The sequence below is a fragment of the Thermochaetoides thermophila genome (genome assembly GCF_000221225.1).
Source record: "Thermochaetoides thermophila DSM 1495 unplaced genomic scaffold scf7180000011816, whole genome shotgun sequence".
NCBI lineage: Eukaryota > Fungi > Ascomycota > Sordariomycetes > Sordariales > Chaetomiaceae > Thermochaetoides > Thermochaetoides thermophila.
In genome coordinates this window covers 4,927,982-4,945,341 of record NW_006383032.1, presented here as the reverse complement: position 1 = coordinate 4,945,341, position 17,360 = coordinate 4,927,982, and the positions used below count along the sequence as shown (strand labels likewise).

At 54.7% G+C, this 17,360-nt stretch overlaps 5 protein-coding genes and 1 non-coding gene across 6 annotated transcripts; 3 read left to right on the top strand and 3 right to left on the bottom strand.

Moving 5' to 3' along the window:
- Positions 1-1,400: 1,400 nt before the first annotated feature.
- On the top strand, positions 1,401-4,669 carry CTHT_0034200 (DNA mismatch repair protein pms1-like protein; the record flags this gene model as incomplete). Its single annotated transcript, XM_006693792.1, has 4 exons — positions 1,401-1,442; positions 1,513-1,609; positions 1,684-4,580; positions 4,649-4,669. 4 exons carry the CDS (start codon positions 1,401-1,403, stop codon positions 4,667-4,669), a joined length of 3,057 nt encoding a protein of 1,018 aa, XP_006693855.1.
- Positions 4,670-5,208: 539 nt separating this feature from the next.
- Positions 5,209-7,381, bottom strand: CTHT_0034190 (uncharacterized protein; the record flags this gene model as incomplete). Its single annotated transcript, XM_006693791.1, has 3 exons — positions 5,209-6,792; positions 6,884-7,067; positions 7,221-7,381. 3 exons carry the CDS (start codon positions 7,379-7,381, stop codon positions 5,209-5,211), a joined length of 1,929 nt encoding a protein of 642 aa, XP_006693854.1.
- Positions 7,382-8,350: 969 nt separating this feature from the next.
- On the top strand, positions 8,351-10,004 carry CTHT_0034180 (NADPH:adrenodoxin oxidoreductase-like protein; the record flags this gene model as incomplete). Its single annotated transcript, XM_006693790.1, has 3 exons — positions 8,351-8,503; positions 8,629-9,087; positions 9,168-10,004. 3 exons carry the CDS (start codon positions 8,351-8,353, stop codon positions 10,002-10,004), a joined length of 1,449 nt encoding a protein of 482 aa, XP_006693853.1.
- Positions 10,005-10,184: 180 nt separating this feature from the next.
- Positions 10,185-11,246, bottom strand: CTHT_0034170 (electron transfer flavoprotein alpha subunit-like protein; the record flags this gene model as incomplete). The annotated part of the gene is made up of 1 exon (XM_006693789.1): positions 10,185-11,246. One exon carries the CDS (start codon positions 11,244-11,246, stop codon positions 10,185-10,187), a length of 1,062 nt encoding a protein of 353 aa, XP_006693852.1.
- Positions 11,247-12,155: 909 nt separating this feature from the next.
- On the top strand, positions 12,156-14,364 carry CTHT_0034160 (uncharacterized protein; the record flags this gene model as incomplete). Its single annotated transcript, XM_006693788.1, has 3 exons — positions 12,156-12,264; positions 12,347-12,855; positions 12,922-14,364. The coding sequence occupies 3 exons, from the start codon at positions 12,156-12,158 to the stop codon at positions 14,362-14,364; spliced, it is 2,061 nt and encodes a 686-aa protein (XP_006693851.1).
- Positions 14,365-14,919: 555 nt separating this feature from the next.
- Positions 14,920-15,026, bottom strand: CTHT_0034150. Its single transcript has 2 exons — positions 14,989-15,026; positions 14,920-14,965 (listed from the first exon to the last, which is right to left on the bottom strand). It is a non-coding gene; the product is annotated as a tRNA-Leu (tRNA).
- Between the last annotated feature and the right edge of the window lie 2,334 nt (positions 15,027-17,360).

Genomic DNA, 17,360 nt, shown 5'->3' with positions numbered 1-17,360 from the left:
GCAGTTCGGACCCTGCACAACACAGAACCTGCAGGGAGGGGGGGGCCACAGACCACAGGCCACACAGCCCACCGAGCTGGTCCAGATAAGCTTTCTTACCAGCCACTCATGTGGGGCTTTGCAAAAGACAATCTCACATACCAAAAGACGATGGATATATAAGCCACAGCAAGCTGAGAAACTTGAAAATCCTCGTCGCAGAATGCTGTCCAGGGACAGCCAAATTCTTGAGGGCTTAGTAGAGCACGCTGAACATCAGCCTTAATTGAGCGACAAAGGTGCAAACACTGCTTCTCGAGCGTGCTGCTCGCATCATTTCCTGAATTGTACCACCATCATCTCCACTACATGTGCAGCAAGTTTCAGGTACGTAGCACTCTCGAGTTAGGTACCTAATCAAATCCCATAATGGCCGGGGTCCAAGGGATCCATGGCTGCCTTACTAGGAACTCCATGTTGCCAATTTAGTACTCTATGTCTCTTCTAGAATAACATAAAAGACGCCCTAGTATAAGCCCCTGGGATTCCTATCTCCGTATCTTACCAGAATCTGCAAGACGAGGTACTTTCTTTGGCCCTTGCCAAAGTGTTACACCTTGGGAGCTTGCCTGAGCTACCTGCAGTACCTGGGCGTTTTTGCCTGTCGGTGTCACAGGAAGTACCCAAGTATGTAAAGAATCTCTCTGTTTCGTCCTGCTATCAGCCTGGCTGGCCAAGAACAAAACGTCGTTCCGCAGTTCTTGATATCAACTTGTAATCGTGTTGTTTCCGCAAAGTACTTGAACCTACCAACGTTTTGTCATCGAGTTTCAACTACAGGTAGGTTGGTACCTGTTCAGGGAGATAGTGCCATTCTCCATAACCGGGGTTTACGACGAGAACCTCTACCTGGCTGCATGCCACTACCACTGGATCGCCATGGCCAGTGATTAGGACATTGTATCACAGGGGTATACCGACGCCTGATTCGACGATGAAGGCCTATGACAAGTGTTGAAAACCAAAAATGAACCAATACACAATAGAACCGAAACTTCCATGTTGGGAGAGTGTAATGAGTGTGATGTACCTAGCTAATTGAAGTGCACCATCCGTAGTTTATATACAGTGCAGGACCTGAGAATGTACAGTGTTGGCACTGTCCATATATGCAAGCAATCAAGATGTTCAGGCAGAGACGCGTTTGCTCCCCGCATACGCGTCAGGGCCATAACCCAACCCATCATCACAGAGCATTTGGATGATATTCAATGCACCTATTGATGTTGACATGGGATTGGTGATTTCCTTATAATCAACCGAACAGCAGAAGAGTGTTCCATTACCACTTTTAACTCCGAAGCCGACAAGCACAGGAGCCAGAGAATGCAGGGGGGTCAAAGCAATACTTAACGAGAACCATGGCCTCAAGTGCGACCATCAAAGCAATTGACTCCAACACTGTGCGTTTGTTCGCTGTCTTGAACTATTGTCCTCTGCAAGTTCACTGGCTGATTGCTGCGCTGCATACAGATCCATCAAATCCAGTCTGGCCAGGTCATAGTCGATCTCTGCTCGGTTGCCAAAGAGCTGGTCGAAAATAGCATCGATGCTGGTGCTACAGCCATTGGTAGGCTATTCCCATTTTGTTACCTTGCTATTGTCGCTGTGATGTCGCCTTCCTGACGTAGTTATCAATCCCAGAGGTGCGATTCAAAAACCAGGGACTGGATTCCATAGAGGTCCAGGACAATGGCTCCGGCATCGCTCCCCACAACTACGAAACTGTGGCCCTGAAGCACTACACATCCAAGCTCTCCAGTTATGATGACTTGGAGACGCTTCAAACATTCGGCTTTCGAGGCGAAGCCTTGTCCTCTTTATGTGCATTGTCCCGACTCTCCATCGTGACGTGTACCCAAGAGCAGGCTCCACGTGCTGCGCGATTGGAGTTTGAGCCGTCTGGAAAACTCAAGTCTACCACCGTCGTGTCGGGTCAACGGGGCACCACAGTTATCGTGGAGGATCTCTTCCGAAGCCTTCCTGTCCGCCGTCGTGAACTGGAGAGGAACATCAAGAGAGAATGGGGCAAGGTAATCAACTTGTTGAACCAGTATGCCTGCATCCAGACCGGGGTGAAATTCACTGTCACGCAGCAGCCTACTAAGGGCAAGCGTATGGTGATGTTTTCGACAAAAGGAAACTCAACTACCAGGGAGAACATTATCAATGTTTTTGGCGTGAAGACCATGAATGCCCTGGTTCCTATGGATCTTACGTTAGAGTTGATCCCTACTGCTGGGCCTCTAACCAAAGGCAAGGCGAGAACGGACAGAAAGTCAACAGAAGTTCGCGTGGTCGGCCATATATCTCGTCCTACCCACGGTGAAGGCCGCTCAACTCCTGACCGGCAGATGTTCTATGTCAACGGCCGCCCGTGTGGTTTGCCCCAATTTGCCAAAGTTTTCAACGAGGTCTACCGTTTGTACAACTCTTCGCAGTCCCCGTTTATCTTTGCTGATATTCAGCTCGATACTCATCTTTACGATGTCAACGTCAGTCCTGATAAGAGAACCATCCTTCTCCATGATCAGGGACAAATGTTGGATAATCTGAGAGAATCTTTGATTGAGCTTTTCGAGACCCAGGACGTCATCATCCCGATGTCTCGCGTTGCTGCGCTGAAGCAAACATCTTCGAAGATTTCCACAGCACGCCCATCTCCCTCAACTTCCCCCCAGGAAACGGGGTCAAAGTCTGCCGCCGCAGATTCCCGGCTCTCGAAAGCCACGACTTCATTTAGGGCCATGGAGAATACTGGAGACAATGCCAACGAGGAAAGCGCTAACACAGAAGATAATGTTGACGACGTTGAGAAAGAAGATACGAGACCTCGACAACAGCCGAAGATGCACTTCCGCCATTCCAAGCCACAAGCCCAATTCAAGGGATTCACAACTCTATCAAACTGGCTACGAAATGAGTTGCCGAGACCGTCTCACACTTCGAGCCCGTTATCCGAAGAACAGGCGACCGAAGCCTCTACTCGGGATAAAGGCATGTCGAGCTCTGTAACCTCGGCCGGCGACAGAGGAGATCGAATACCTCAATCTCAAGTGACGGGTGACACCAATGTACGAGACGATGAGCGATCTCTGTTGCCAGACGTTGGTAAGGATGATGAGATTGCTCCAAACGAGCCTGAATCTCCAATTCGTGCTCTTTGCCCTCCTTCCCAACCACCGACTTTGAGAATGAGCTCAACTCCTTCCAAGCCGTTGAAGCGTGCAACGCAAGAGATGGCAACCATCACAATAGGCGACCATACTGTGAGAAGTGCCATTGGAAACCCATCGAAAAAACCAAGGGTAGATGAACCGGCTAAGCCAGTGGTGAAGACTGGTGTGCTCAAAGGTGGCATGCGCAGCACACAGTTACCATCCTTTGGAATACGACTCTCCCAGCTATTTTCGGCTTCAACACAACCTGAGGGAGACCTCGAGCTGATTGAGGATGCAGGAAAGGGGATTGAAGAGCATGAGGTGATTGAAGAAAAGAAAGGAGAGGAAGGCCGGGAGGAAGATGATGGACACGACAGTTCCGATGATGACGCTGACGGTTTGTTTGTCTCTCAAGACGGTAACAAAGATGCTGAAGATGAGGGAAGCGGTGAAGGGCAACCTGAGGAAATACTCAAGCCAATGGAGACTGATCAGCCACAGTCTATGAGTGACGCAGACGTTCCAATGGAGTCACTTGGGACGCATCTAGCTTCCTGCGATCAAGAACATGGGGACAATGACTTCGAGTATGTTGACGAAGAGGAGAAGGTGGCTCGCGAGAACCAAAAGGTGCAGGCAATGATACAGGAAGCCGAGATCGCAACAGCCGAGTCGACTGAAGAGACGGAGAAGCGTTCTGAGACCTTTGTAAAGGGGCGGCCAAAACGAAAAGACATGACTTGCAACCTTGTACAAAGGGTAAAGGCCAATTGTTCCGAGATACGGCGTCGCATTGAATATCTCTCCAGCCGGTTGCCACAAGAGGCGTGCCAAACAACAGCGGGGGTAAGGCTGGAAAGCATAGAATCAGAAGATGCTGAAGCGAAGTTATCGCTCAAGATCTCGAAGTCCGACTTTACAAAGATGCGCATAGTGGGACAGTTCAATCTTGGCTTTATTCTTGCCGTCCGCGAAGCTGTTTCTGCTTCCTCGTCCACCAGCTGTAGCCGCGACTCGGGCACCAAGGACGACGACGAGCTCTTCATCATCGACCAGCATGCATCTGATGAGAAATACAACTTCGAGCGCCTTCAAGCAACCACGACAGTACAGTCACAGCGCCTAGTCCAACCTAAAACTCTCAGCTTGACAGCTCTAGAGGAAGAAATAATTCTGGCTAATCTCCCCGCCCTTGAAAGAAATGGCTTCTCTGTCTCGGTAGACACATCTGGCGCGTCCCCTGTCGGCTCGCGCATCCAGCTCCTGACGCTCCCTCTCTCTCGTGAGACAACATTCAGTATCGCCGATCTCGAAGAGCTCATTTTCCTCCTGGCAGACAACCCGACTTCAAATGCCACGACGGTGCCACGGCCGAGCAAGGTGCGTAAAATGTTTGCAATGCGGGCATGCCGCAGCAGCATCATGATTGGGCGGGCGCTGTCTCTTAGGCAGATGGAAAAGGTAGTTAGGCATATGGGAGAAATGGACAAGCCCTGGAACTGTCCACATGGACGGCCAACAATGAGGCACCTTTGTGGATTAGGAGCGACGTGGGATGGGGGTAGGTTGTGGATGGAGGGTGATGGGTTCGTGAGGGATGGGGATGATGATGGACGAGGGAGGAGGACAGATTGGGCTAAGTGGGTGAGGATCAAGAAAGCAGAATAAAGAACCGGGCAACGGTGAAGTTGAGCTGTGTTTCTTTATATCTACCTGTCGGTATGAACTATGGATTGCTTTACAAGTACAGTGTTGTGCCCTGCCGGCAGTGGTTTTAGACATGATCGTTGCTAGACATCAGCTGATTTTAGGGCGTGTCTATCATGTACCCATCAAGCATACATGGATCATTACTCGTGAGCTTGTAACATATCTAGATGGAATCCCAATAACCATTATCAATGAAACTCCCCACAAGCCCCCCTCTTGCTTACCAGGTATTGTATTACCTTCATTCCTACCCCAACGCAATTCTGAACTCCGCCCATGCCCAATGTTTCCAATCCAATCACTGCGAGCAAATGCTCAGAATCGGTCCGTCTCTCCTCAACCCAGCGTATCCTTCCTCTGCGGCCCTGCCACTCAGCACCCTTCTCCCGAGCGAAGCAGCCCCCAGATCCCCGTAATCAATTCCCGTGGAAACCTGCCTGTTGCCGTTATTGTGCCTCGCGTACAGACTGTCCACCATGGTAGGTGGTGTCTCGGGCCGCAGCTCGCCATACGGCTTTGTGTAGGACTTCTTTCCCCGTGCACAGAAATCACTATCGGGTTGGATCGAGCTCTGACGGTTGCGCGGCTGGAACGGCTTGATCTTCTGCTTGTCGTCGGCAATGTCGGTCTGATCGGTTATATCCTGTGACCCACTCACGCGCCGGTCGTTGGGGTGAATCTCGGTGAGGCCCATGGAAGCACGCAGACGAGCAAACGGGCCGGGGGTTCGGGGCCGTTTGGCTGCAGACCTTAGGGAAGAAGCATCAACGGGGAGATAATGATTCGGATCCGGAGCATAGTCATAGTCAACAGGGTGCGAGCGCAACGGGTTGGGTTGAGCATCAGAAGCAGCAGGGGCCACCTTGCTTTCGTCCTCATAATCGCTATCGATGTGCTGGTGGCTGGCGACGGCGTTGCAGTGCTTGGTGCTGGCTGACCGCGCGGTTGTGTAGTCGTCGTCGTCGTCGTCGCTATCGTTATCGGGCGAGGAGTTGGGGGAGTCAGGCAGATCGGGATGCTGCTGCATGGAGGTGTAGTACTTGGCATTGTTCTTGGCCGGAGTCGCAGCCACAGCTGTAACAGCGTTTAGCCGCTTCTGCGTGCGGCCGATGAGCGAGTCAGAGGCATACCAGGTTTCAGTGAACTTCGCTGTTCGTGGCTGGTGCTGGGCTGAGGTTGGCTTCTGAGCGGTGTCGGCGTCGACAGCAGAGGCAGACATGGACTTGGGGCCAAGTGGCTTTGGTTCGGGATCACCCAAATCAAGATCAACAAAGGGGTTGCCTGGATGATTGGAGCTTAGCAAGGTGGGTGGCAGGGAGGCATGCTTGCTGCTGGGGAAGCTTGAGCGGACATTGTCGGCGGTGATAGAAATGTTGGAACCCTGACGTGTGTGCATGAAGGGGACGGATGGAGGGCGAGAATCGGAATCAAACAGGAGGCTGTCGCGATGCTTTTCATAGGAGAACTCTGTCGAAACCGTGGCGATCGAAGGCTTATTCCGTGTATGCAGATTGGGAGGCGAAGTAAATGTTGGCTCCAGCGGGTTCATGTCCGGAGGCATGCGAGCGATGCGCCGGAACATCAAGGCCAGATACAGAGAGATGGCAAGGGAGACGACATGTAACCCGCCGGCAGCAATAAGACCGTACTGGACGGAGGGAATCATATAATTCATGAGATGAGGCTTGTCCTTAGTGGTCCCCTGCCATTCCTGTCTCTTGTGATGGACAGCCAAGGCACCGTAGGCATACAGAGGCAACACGCAAAGGTCAGACACAGCCGAAAAGACCTGGTAGGCGGCCGAGGAACCAGGAGCCCGTGACCCAGCCCGTTGAGCATGATGGAAGACACTGTAGAGGCAGTGGACGACAACAACACCGAGCTTTGGTGGGGAAAGGCATGGCAGTCAATATCCCGAACACCAATACGGACTACCCCGTACATTGATGGAGATGGCTCAGGTGGGAGCTTACCGTCACACCGATAACCAAGGCAATCAGGCCCGAGATTGCCATGACCACAAAAAGACCAACGGCAGCGATGGCCTCAAGAACGCGAAGGCAAAGCTGCACGGCTCGCATGCGCTTGATCCAATTTGTCGTGCGGTAGCTCATGGGCTTGTACTTGGCCCGGCTACCGCTTGGCACGACATGGGAGCTGTTCATAATTAGGCATTTGTTAGTCGCGGTGTGTTAATTACACATGAGCAGTGAGTGGAATGTGCTGGCGCGGCACATGAGAACCAAGATGAACATCAACAGCTGGCGTGGAATGAATTCAATATGACGCGACAGAACTCGAAACACATACTCGGGATGGCGGTTGATTGCGACGTAAGGTGCACTGGGTTTTGGTTTGGGCTTATTCGGCTCCCAGCTCGCACGAGTCACGGCCTTGGGATCAAATGGCTTCTGAGGGAAGCGGTCATCGTCCTTGCGGACCGGCTCGTACATGAACGGCTGGCGCGCCATTCCGGACGAGCAGGAGAGCAGGAGAGTAAGAGAGTAGGTGCAGTGTGATGATCAGACTCAGAGCTCGCTCTCACCCGCACTTTCTGCGACTGCTCAGGTTGCAATGGGAGCAGGGCCGTAGGTATCGGGCTGGCGGCTCCCTATGCTCTATCCCATATCATGAATGCAGCTCGCAGTCGTCTGGCGGTGCCGCGGTGGCTGTGGTCGTCTAGTGGCGGCTGTTTAGGTTGGTTGCCTTGGCAACTGCTGCTGGCGGCTAGGTACCGCGGCAAGCTGCCACATCGGCAACGCCATTGGTGCTCCTAAAACCTTCGATTGGATTATCGACACGACGCGATTGGCAGCGAGGCAGGACCGGCGCATGGGCAACTCGCAATATCTTCAATATGTTCCCATGTATGCATGTACATACCTTACTCACTCCGTATTGTACGGTAGTTTGATTGATTACTTTGCAACAAAGTAATTTTTCTCAAATGAAATGTAACTTAACTTTTCTATTGTTGTCGCGTTTCTGCCTATTTTTTCAGGAAAAAAAAAAGCTATGGTAACCAATTACGGCCACCAAGATCCGAAGCCGGGCCGCTCGGGAGGAGTGGAGCAAGTCGGAGCGCCGCCGGCCATGGCTTTGCTTCCCCGAGCTTGCAAGCTGCGATAGAAGCAGGGCCCACAAAAACAGCTGTGATCAAACGACAAAGCCGATGGTCTCTTGCAGTCGTAGCAGCTCTACATAATTGTTGGAAACCCCCTTTCCCAATTTTTGCAAGAAGTTGAGAGATACTCTAAGACGCCATGACGCCCATTCGCTGGGCGCGGCCGTCGTCGATTCGATGGCGACCGGTCCTTAATGCGTCACTTAACCTACTCTCATCCCATTTATCCCATTCATCTCATTCATCACATTTAATCCACACCTCGGCTTCATGTCGTTCAACAACCCCTATTTCGCGCAGTGGGAAGCCATTTTGCATGGCTGTCATCGGTTCGGGTCCGGCAGGCTTCTACACGGCTTACCGGGTCATGACGAGGATCCAAGACGCCAGAGTCGACATGTATGAGGCGTTGCCCGTACCATATGGGCTTGTGAGGTTCGGCGTTGCACCAGACCATCCGGAGGTGAAGGTCTGATATCTGGCTTCTTATTTAACATCTGGCCCTTCTGCCCCTCGTCTGTCTCTCTCAGCTCGTGTCCCTTTGCTTTTCTCACTGCTTTCCTGGCTGATTGCTAACACTGAACACACACACAGAACTGCCAAGAGAAGTTTGAAGAGGTTGCCTCTTCCCCCAACTTCACCTTCATCGGCAACGTTTCGGTTGGCACGCCCACCGACCATCCAGATGGCTGCACTGTGCCCCTGGCCAGCATCCTTCGCCACTACAATGCTGTGGTCTTTTCCTATGGCGCTGCCAAGGACCGGACACTCGGTATTCCTGGAGAAGATACGCTCAAGGGCGTGCACTCGGCCCGTGAGTTTGTCGGTTGGTACAACGGTCTGCCTGAGCATGCCGACCTCAACCCGGACCTTATCGAAGGCGAGGAGGCTGTTATCATCGGACAGGGCAACGTCGCCTTGGACGTAGCCCGAATGCTGCTCGAGGATATCGATGTGCTCCGCAAGTCTGACATCGCCGAGCATGCCATCGAAACATTGTCCAAGAGCCGGGTGAAGCGCGTGCACATTGTTGGCCGTCGCGGGCCGATGCAGGTAAGCCGCACATCATACTGTCATGTCCGCCAGGACCGCTACCAGTCGCAGCACTTCAGATATGCTCACACAAACACCAGGCCGCCTTCACCATCAAGGAAATTCGCGAGCTCATGCGCCTGCCTTCTGTCGCTTTCCATCCCATCGACTCCTCTTTGATCCCCGAGGATCTCAAGTCCCTTCCTCGTGCTCGCCTTCGACTCATGGATATCCTCCTCAAAGGCTCCCCATCATCTCCTGAGAGCCCTGAGGCTAAAAAGTCCTGGTCACTCGACTTTTTACTATCTCCTCAGGCCTTTATCCCCGCCGAAACCGATCCTTCGCGTGTCGGCGCAACATCGTTCCAGCGCACAGCCCTCTCTCCATCCCCCTTTGACCCAAATGCCTACACCCTGCCTGCCACGCCAGAACAAATAGTGACCATCCCCTCGTCCATTGCCTTCCGCTCGATCGGCTACAAGTCGACTCCGATGCCCGAGTTCTCATCGCTCGGAATTCCATTCAACGATCGCTGGGGCGTCATCAGCAATGACGGCCAAGGTCGTGTGGCTCATGAGGAGCGCACGAAAGATGCAGCTATGACGATGGGGCGGTTCCCGGGGTTATATTGTGCTGGATGGGTGAAAAGGGGTCCGACTGGTGTCATTGCCAGCACCATGGAGGATGCGTTTGGCACGGCAGACGCGATCGCTGCGGACTGGGGCGATAGTAGGATAGAGTTCCTCAATGATGGGGCAGACAAGGTTGCGGGATGGGATGGGGTCAAAAGTGAGGTTTCCGAGCTGTCAGGAAAAATTGTCGTGGATTGGGAAGGTTGGAGAAGGATTGACCAGGCCGAAAGAGAAAGAGGAAAAGAAAAGGGAAAGGAGAGGGAGAAGTTTGTGAGGACACAGGACATGTTGGCCGTGGTGGGATGACGAGATGTGACAACGGTAGGGGAAAAGAAAAAAAATCAAGCTTCAGAAAAGAACGGAATGGCTCATGAAAGATAACGAACATGCCAATTGTTTTTTTTGGTACATGTACATTTCAACTGTACAATAAAAAAGTCATGACAGTGATGCTCATCCATCTCCCGTCCCCCCTTTACATGCCTTCTATGCCTGCGCCTTCTTGAGCTTCTCCGTTAACTCCGGTACCTTCTCAAAGAGGTCACCCACCAAGCCAACATCAGCGACCTGGAAAATGGGAGCCTCGGCGTCCTTATTGATAGCCGCAATAACCTTGCTGTCCTTCATACCCGCCAAGTGTTGGATAGCACCTGAGATGCCGACGGCCACGTAGAGCTGTGGTGCCACCACCTTACCCGTCTGCCCGACCTGCAGGCTGTTGTCTGCGTAGCCGCTGTCCACAGCAGCACGGGAAGCACCAACAGCAGCGCCCAGGGCATCAGCCAGCGGGAGCATGATGCGGTCGAAGTCCTCTTTGCTCTTCAAACCACGACCGCCCGAGACAACACGGCTAGCCGTTGCCAGATCCGGACGGTCAGACTTGGCCAGGTCCTCGCTCACCCACTCAGTCGGGCTGTCGGCCTTGGGATCGACGCCCTCCTCAACGGCAGCTGAGCCGCTGCCCACGGCGGCAGCGGGAAAGGCGGTGCCACGCACGGTGATGACTTTGACGGCGTCGGTAGACTCGACGGTTGCGATGGCGTTGCCGGCATAGATAGGCCGCACAAAGGTTTTGTCGTCCTGGACGGCTGTGATATCCGAGATCTGCTGCGAGTCAAGCAGGGCGGCCACGCGGGGCATGACGTTCTTGCCGAAGGCAGTAGTGCCGGCCACAACGTGAGTGTAGCCGCCCTTTTTGATGTTCTCAACCAACAGCGGCGCGTAGTTTTCGGGCAGGCCCTTATCGTACGCCGGGTTGTCCACTGCGATGATCTTCTCGACGCCCTCGATCTTGGCTGCCTCTTCAGCCACGGCCTTGATGTTGCTGCCGGCGATGAAACCATGGACGCTGCCGCCCAGCTGCTTGGCAGCGGTGACGGCGCTCAGGGAGCCTGCATTGAGCTTGCCGTCGCGCTGTTCGAGGACGGCCAGGGCGGAGAGGAGACGCCTCAGGGCGGCGGGGGAGGGGCGGAAGGCGAAGGCCACATCACTGCGCAGAGTCGGGCGGGCCAGTGCCGCAAAGGCCCGACGACCAGCCGACGACAGCATGGTTGGAGATGGAGTTGGGGGTTGCCAATTGCCGCAACGGGGAACAGGCTGTTGCTGGTTGCTGGTTGCCGGTTGGTGTCGCTGATGCGAAAGTTTCCGGCCCAAAGTTGACGGGATGGATTTCTTCTGCCCGCTTGGCGCTGCCAGTTGAATTGAACTGGATTGGATGGTAGTGGTTCCAGGTTGCTCGACCTGTGACGCTGCCCACTACGATTTCCCACTGCCCATTGTCCACTGCCCGCGCTGGAGCGACGGAAGCGGGTTGCGGCGGCCCGAGGTTACTGGTCCCCTGCTCCCTCAACGCACTGACGCACTGATGCCCTGCTCCCTGAGCCCGGACAGTGGACCTAAGTTTCGCCCTCGCGGTGAAGTTTGCGCCCGCAAAGCGGTGCCCCGCTTCCGATCACCAGAACCGTGTGGCTATGGCATCTATGTGTGGCTTTGCAGCACTTATGTGGCTAATGCCCCGCTGGCCGCTTGCGTCCATCTGCACAAGAGCACCCGAACGGTGGAACCTCACCGACTGCATCACGTGATCAAAATGTCCAGAGCTTGGCGGCCTGTGCGCGTCACCCGCTCCAGTCCCTTCACCTTGCTTTGGCGCGAACATTTTCCTCGATGCGCGACCGCCCCATCACGACGCCGGACCCGTCCCTCCCACCAAACGAACCCCCCCCTGGTGCGCCGCTGTCATCGCGAATCGATCCTGCATCCACCCCTTTGGCTGCTCCGTCGCGTTCCGACCAGCGTTTGCCATCGTACGCTCCGCTTGACACCCAAGCCGATTGACTGCCCAAGTTATTTTGTCCTGGTTGTCCTCGACTCGTCCTTTCGTTTCGTTTGCGTGTCCAAGTCCCTGCATCCCATCAGCTGCATCGCCCACATCACCCGCATCGTTGCATCGCCGCAATGGAGGAGGGTTCAGTTAGCTACGGCACGCCCACAACCGGCGCATCCCCTGGCGCCAACCCCATCCTCGCGCAACCTCCTCTTCCCGATGCTGGCGACCAGAGCGAAGGTATGTGCTTCGTTTGTTTGGCCCGCTGAGCCGCCCCAGCGTTCTCTCTAACATGGCCCCTTCCCTCCCCCCGACAAAACAGATATTCAAATGAGCGAGAGCCCCGCGATCAAGCAGGACAGCACGACTCCTGCTCCCGGCGCGGAGAATGCCGCCGAGCGCGCGCAGGCTGCCCGTGAGGACACCGAAATGGGCGACGCGCCCAAGAATGAGGCGGGCCATGCCGATGCTACCGGGCAGAATGAGGGTAATGGCGAGACGAAAACAAAAGATTTCATCGAGAATGCTGCCAGAGAACACCTCATCGCCCAGACGCATGCCATTATCCTTCCTAGTTACAGCACTTGGTTCGACATGAACACCATCCACGACATTGAGCGCAAAGCCCTGCCCGAGTTCTTCAATAACCGAAACCGTAGCAAGACCCCCGCGGTATACAAGGATTACCGCGACTTCATGATCAATGCCTACCGTCTTAACCCAACCGAGTACCTGACTGTTACTGCATGCCGTCGCAACCTGGCCGGTGATGTCTGCGCTATCATGCGTGTCCATGCATTCCTCGAGCAATGGGGCCTCATCAATTACCAGGTTAGTGGTTCATGATCGCGCTGACACCACGACTCCTCTGTTTCCGCGCGGACTAACACGTAGCAGGTCGATGCTGATCAACGGCCGTCGCATGTTGGTCCTCCATTCACGGGCCACTTCAAGATTATTGTTGATACTCCACGCGGTCTCCAGCCATGGCAGCCTGCCGCGGACCCTGTCATCACCGAGGGCAAGCCCAACAAGGACACGGAAGCCAAGGCCAGTGCCACGCCGGCGCCCAAGACCGAGCTCAATCTAGAGGTTGGCCGTAACATCTACGAGGCTAATGCCAAGCATAACAAGATCAACAAGTCGGACAAGCCCAACGGCGAAGCATCGGCGGCAGCTACTAATGGTGTGACTGGTGCCGACGAGCTCCCCAAGGCGCCCATCATGAAGGTCAACTGCTACAACTGCGGGACTGACTGTACGCGCATCTATTACCACAGCCCGCAGTCCGACCCCAACTCTAAGGTCAAGTACGACCTCTGCTCGACATGCTACCTGGAGGGTCGTTTCCCCGGCAACCAGACCAGCGCTCACTACACGCGTATGGAGAACCCGACATACTCGTCAACTCTTGATAGGGACGCGCCCTGGAGTGACGCCGAGATCCTCCGTCTGCTCGAGGCTCTGGAGCGCTATGACGAGGACTGGAACCAGATAGCCGAGTACGTGGGAACACGGACACGCGAGGAGTGTGTGCTGCAGTTCCTCCAGCTGGACATTGAGGACAAGTACCTCGAGTCCGAGCGACTGGACGCGCCAATTGGCTTGCAGATGCTGGGCAGCCACGGCGGCCAACTTCCCTTCAGCCAGAGCGACAACCCTGTCATGTCGGTGGTGAGCTTCTTGGCCAGCCTGGCCGATCCTGCTAGTACGGCTGCGGCCGCCAACAAGTCGGCCGAGATCCTGAAGCAGAACCTGCGGAACAAGCTTGAGGGCGGATCCAAGACCGCTGAGACTGCCAATGGCAAGGGCAAGGAAAAGGAGGGGACTGTCAGCAGCGGCGACTCAATGGACGTTGACAACAAGGAGACCGGCAGCGGCAACGGCAGCAGCGAGAAGCTGACTCCATCGCAGCTGGCTAACATCCCGCTCGCGGCTATGGGTGCGCGGGCGAGCGCGTTGGCGTCACACGAGGAGCGTGAGATGACTCGCCTGGTCTCTGCGGCGGTCAACGTGATGCTCGAGAAGCTGGAGCTCAAGCTCAAGTACTTCAACGAGATGGAGGCGATGCTGCAAGCCGAGCGGCGTGAACTCGAACGCGCCCGCCAACAGCTCTTCCTCGACCGGCTGACTTTCAAGCGCCGCGTGCGCGAGGTGCAGGAGGTCCTCCGCCAGGCGGCCGCCACGGGTGGCGAACAGGGCTTCCGCATGGCTCAGGAGGTGTTGGCTGGCGCGGCGGCTCCCGGTGCCGGCAATGGCATGACCTTCCAGCCCGCGCCGGCGGCCAGCGCAGTCCAGCCGCTGAGTGCGGAGGGGCCGGTTAAGAGCTATGAGGCTTGATGAGAGAACATCAAAAAAAGCAGCCTTTGTAGTGATTTTCTCGGCCGACATATCGTTACTTGGGCGTTTCTTCTAATTGTGTTTCCTTTCCTTCTGCTCTGGTTACCTCGGTAGTTTGGTCCGTTCCGGGCGTCAGGAGTTGGTTGGTGGAAGGGTTGGCTGGAGGATTTGGGTGACGGTGTTACATCCAGTAACGCGGGAGGGAGAGATAGTAAGAGGCGGCTGATATGTTATGTAAAAAGCGAGGGATTTTTTGAGACCTATGTCTGGCTGCCGACTGCTTGTACTGTATAACCTGAATGCGGACATAGCATGCCGCGGTGGTTCACAGGTTAGGAGCCTCGTTATTTTTAGGATGGGAAGACAACCGGGATAGTTCAAGTAGGTTGCAGGTCTGCGCGAGCAAAACGTCAGGTAATCGAGACTACATCCGCTTTACGGCTTGCTTATGGATTATGTGATTCTTGATGACGAGAGTTGAGTGAACACAAATACACTCTAACAATGCGCTGCAGTCCAAAAAAGAGACGTGGAGGGGCAAAGAAAAAGTACAGCTGACGGAAGTGGGGTTCGAACCCACGCTCTCTCACGAGAAGAGGAGATTTAAGGTAGGAAAATAGGTTACTTAAATCCTCCGCCTTAGACCACTCGGCCATTCCGCCTTTGGCTAAGAGTAACGAACTCTTGCTTCCTAAGAGCATGCAAAGGTCAGGGTTGGCTGGAGCAGCCCTCCGGCGGCGTTACGGCCCACAGAGCGTAGCAAAGAGTGCGAGACAGCTCCGAGGTTGATTCATCAAGCTGCTGTCCATCCGATTCACAATTTACAGGCCAACTTCTGGTCTGCCCAGGTTCATTATCTCCATAGGTCAGTTCCAAGTTCAAATTCCGGTTGCTGTGGCTTTCAGGTTCCTGATGATGGGGCTCTTCGCGTCTCCTAGCTTTCTCTTCCTCTAGGATCCTGTAGTACCTGGGTAGACGCGTCTTTCACGGTTCCTGGGCCCTTGGGGGGGGGGGGGGCGCCATGTGGGACAATACGTCGATCACTGACGGAAGACGCGCATACGCTGCACTGCAAGAGGGTGCAAAAACCCAGGTGATCTCACATCCTCAGTGCACCTTACCTACAGTTCCATGTTCCATCCTTCGGACAAACGCAAGACCGACGGATGCATGCAGGAGTCACGTCATTCGCGGGACGCGCCGAAGTTCCCTCAACAAATTTATCTTTCAATCCTTCAAAGTTCTCTATTTACTGCAACTAACTCCTACTCTGCCCGGCTCTATTCCGTTTTCTTCCTGTTTCGCTGTTCCATTTCGTTGGGCGTCTGCGTGAGCGCGAAATGCGCGAATGAATCGAGCGAGGGGTTCGCGATGGCATCCCGTGCCCTCGTCATCGAAAAGGGGGGGGGGGGTTTATCTTCATTTGTGGTGGAACGTAACGGGCTGCCATTGGATCTTAGAATTGTGATTCCTGGATACTATGCTCAGATGCTGGGCAGCTCAGCAGCCCTCAGCAAGCCGCTGGCATGTGAAAGTGGCTGATGAGGCACGGGGGGACGTTGCCTCTGTCCGCTTGGCCGCAACGTCGTGACACCCGCTGACAGCGCAAGCAACAAGAAGCGACGTCAGACCCTGGCAGGCCGTGATACAACTGTATACAGTAATCCGTAATCCGTATGCTATTGGCAAACGGCGAGTCGGTGTCCGCCTGGCGTGGGAAGGATGCAAGCCCAATCACAAACGCAAGCAGAATTGTATGGATAGAACTTGTTTTCCGAAACCGAGTCGAGCGATGGATACTGCTGGAAGTCACTTACCTGCCTTCCTCAAACAATCTAAGTCAATACAAACAAACCCGACCCCCTCCATGTTTAGATGGACGGAGGGGTCCTTCTGCGTTGAACTTTGAAGTGGTTCAAATGTTCAATTCCACTTGATGGAGGCGACGACGACGGGCTCACCTGCGGTCTCCAGCTAGTGCACGGTACGTACCTCACCTCCTGGGGCTTCCACCCAGGATTCCCCACACTTGGCAGCACCTCCAGCCGGAATTAGGGCGGCTCAGTGGCTACGGTTACCCCACGGCAGCCGTGGACCCGCGGCTCTCAGTGCAGGGTGTCCAAGACCAAGGACGGCAATTAGCCTCGGCTCGAGGGGCAAGCTCGGGTCGGGCAAGCGCATCCATGGACGAATTGCCCGTCATGCGCTCCACCAGTGAACTCCTGCCCGCGGCGTCCCGGCCGATGCGATCGCGTCTTTGCCTAGGTACACCGGTATAGCACCTGAGGTTTGTGCGAGTCCCTGTCGTGGCCGCTGTACGGCGCACAAACAAAACGGGCCGGCTATCACGATCGGGGTCGAACCGTCGAACTGCAAGGAAATAAATCGACGAAAGAAAGGGAAGAGAAAGGAAAGAAAAGAAAAGCAAAAAAAAAATCGCTACGGGAGACTTGACTTACTTGACTCTGTCATTTCGACTCCCAGTCCCTGGTCCCGCGGCTCGTCCAATCGTCCAGCTCGCGCTCCCCGCGTGCCCCTCCTCCACTCTGCTGTTCACACAAGATTTCAGAAAGCACATACTAGTCGACCGAACTCCGGGACACAGGACACAGGACCCCAGCATCCCACGGCCCTGTCCATCCCCGTCCCCCATCCGCAGAGCACACTAGGTACCGTAACCCCATCGTTCCCCGCCATCCCCTCCCAGGTGCCCAGGCTCCGGCTTACCCTCGGGCTTCTTGCAAATTCCAGGGAGTCCGTCCGAGCCACGCCGTGCCGCGTTTCGTCTCTTCTTCTCCTGATCCCTGGTCGTTCGTCCTTAGTCCTCGTTTCTTCCCTCGATTCGTCTTTTTTTTCCCGCCCTCCGTCTCCATCACTCCCTGGTCTGCTTGACTCGGTGGCCTTCCCTTTCTTCTCTTCTTTTCTCCTCTCTTCCCTCTTCGTATTTCCTCCCTCCATTCTCCATCTTCTCTCGCAAAAGGTTGGGACATGTTGGC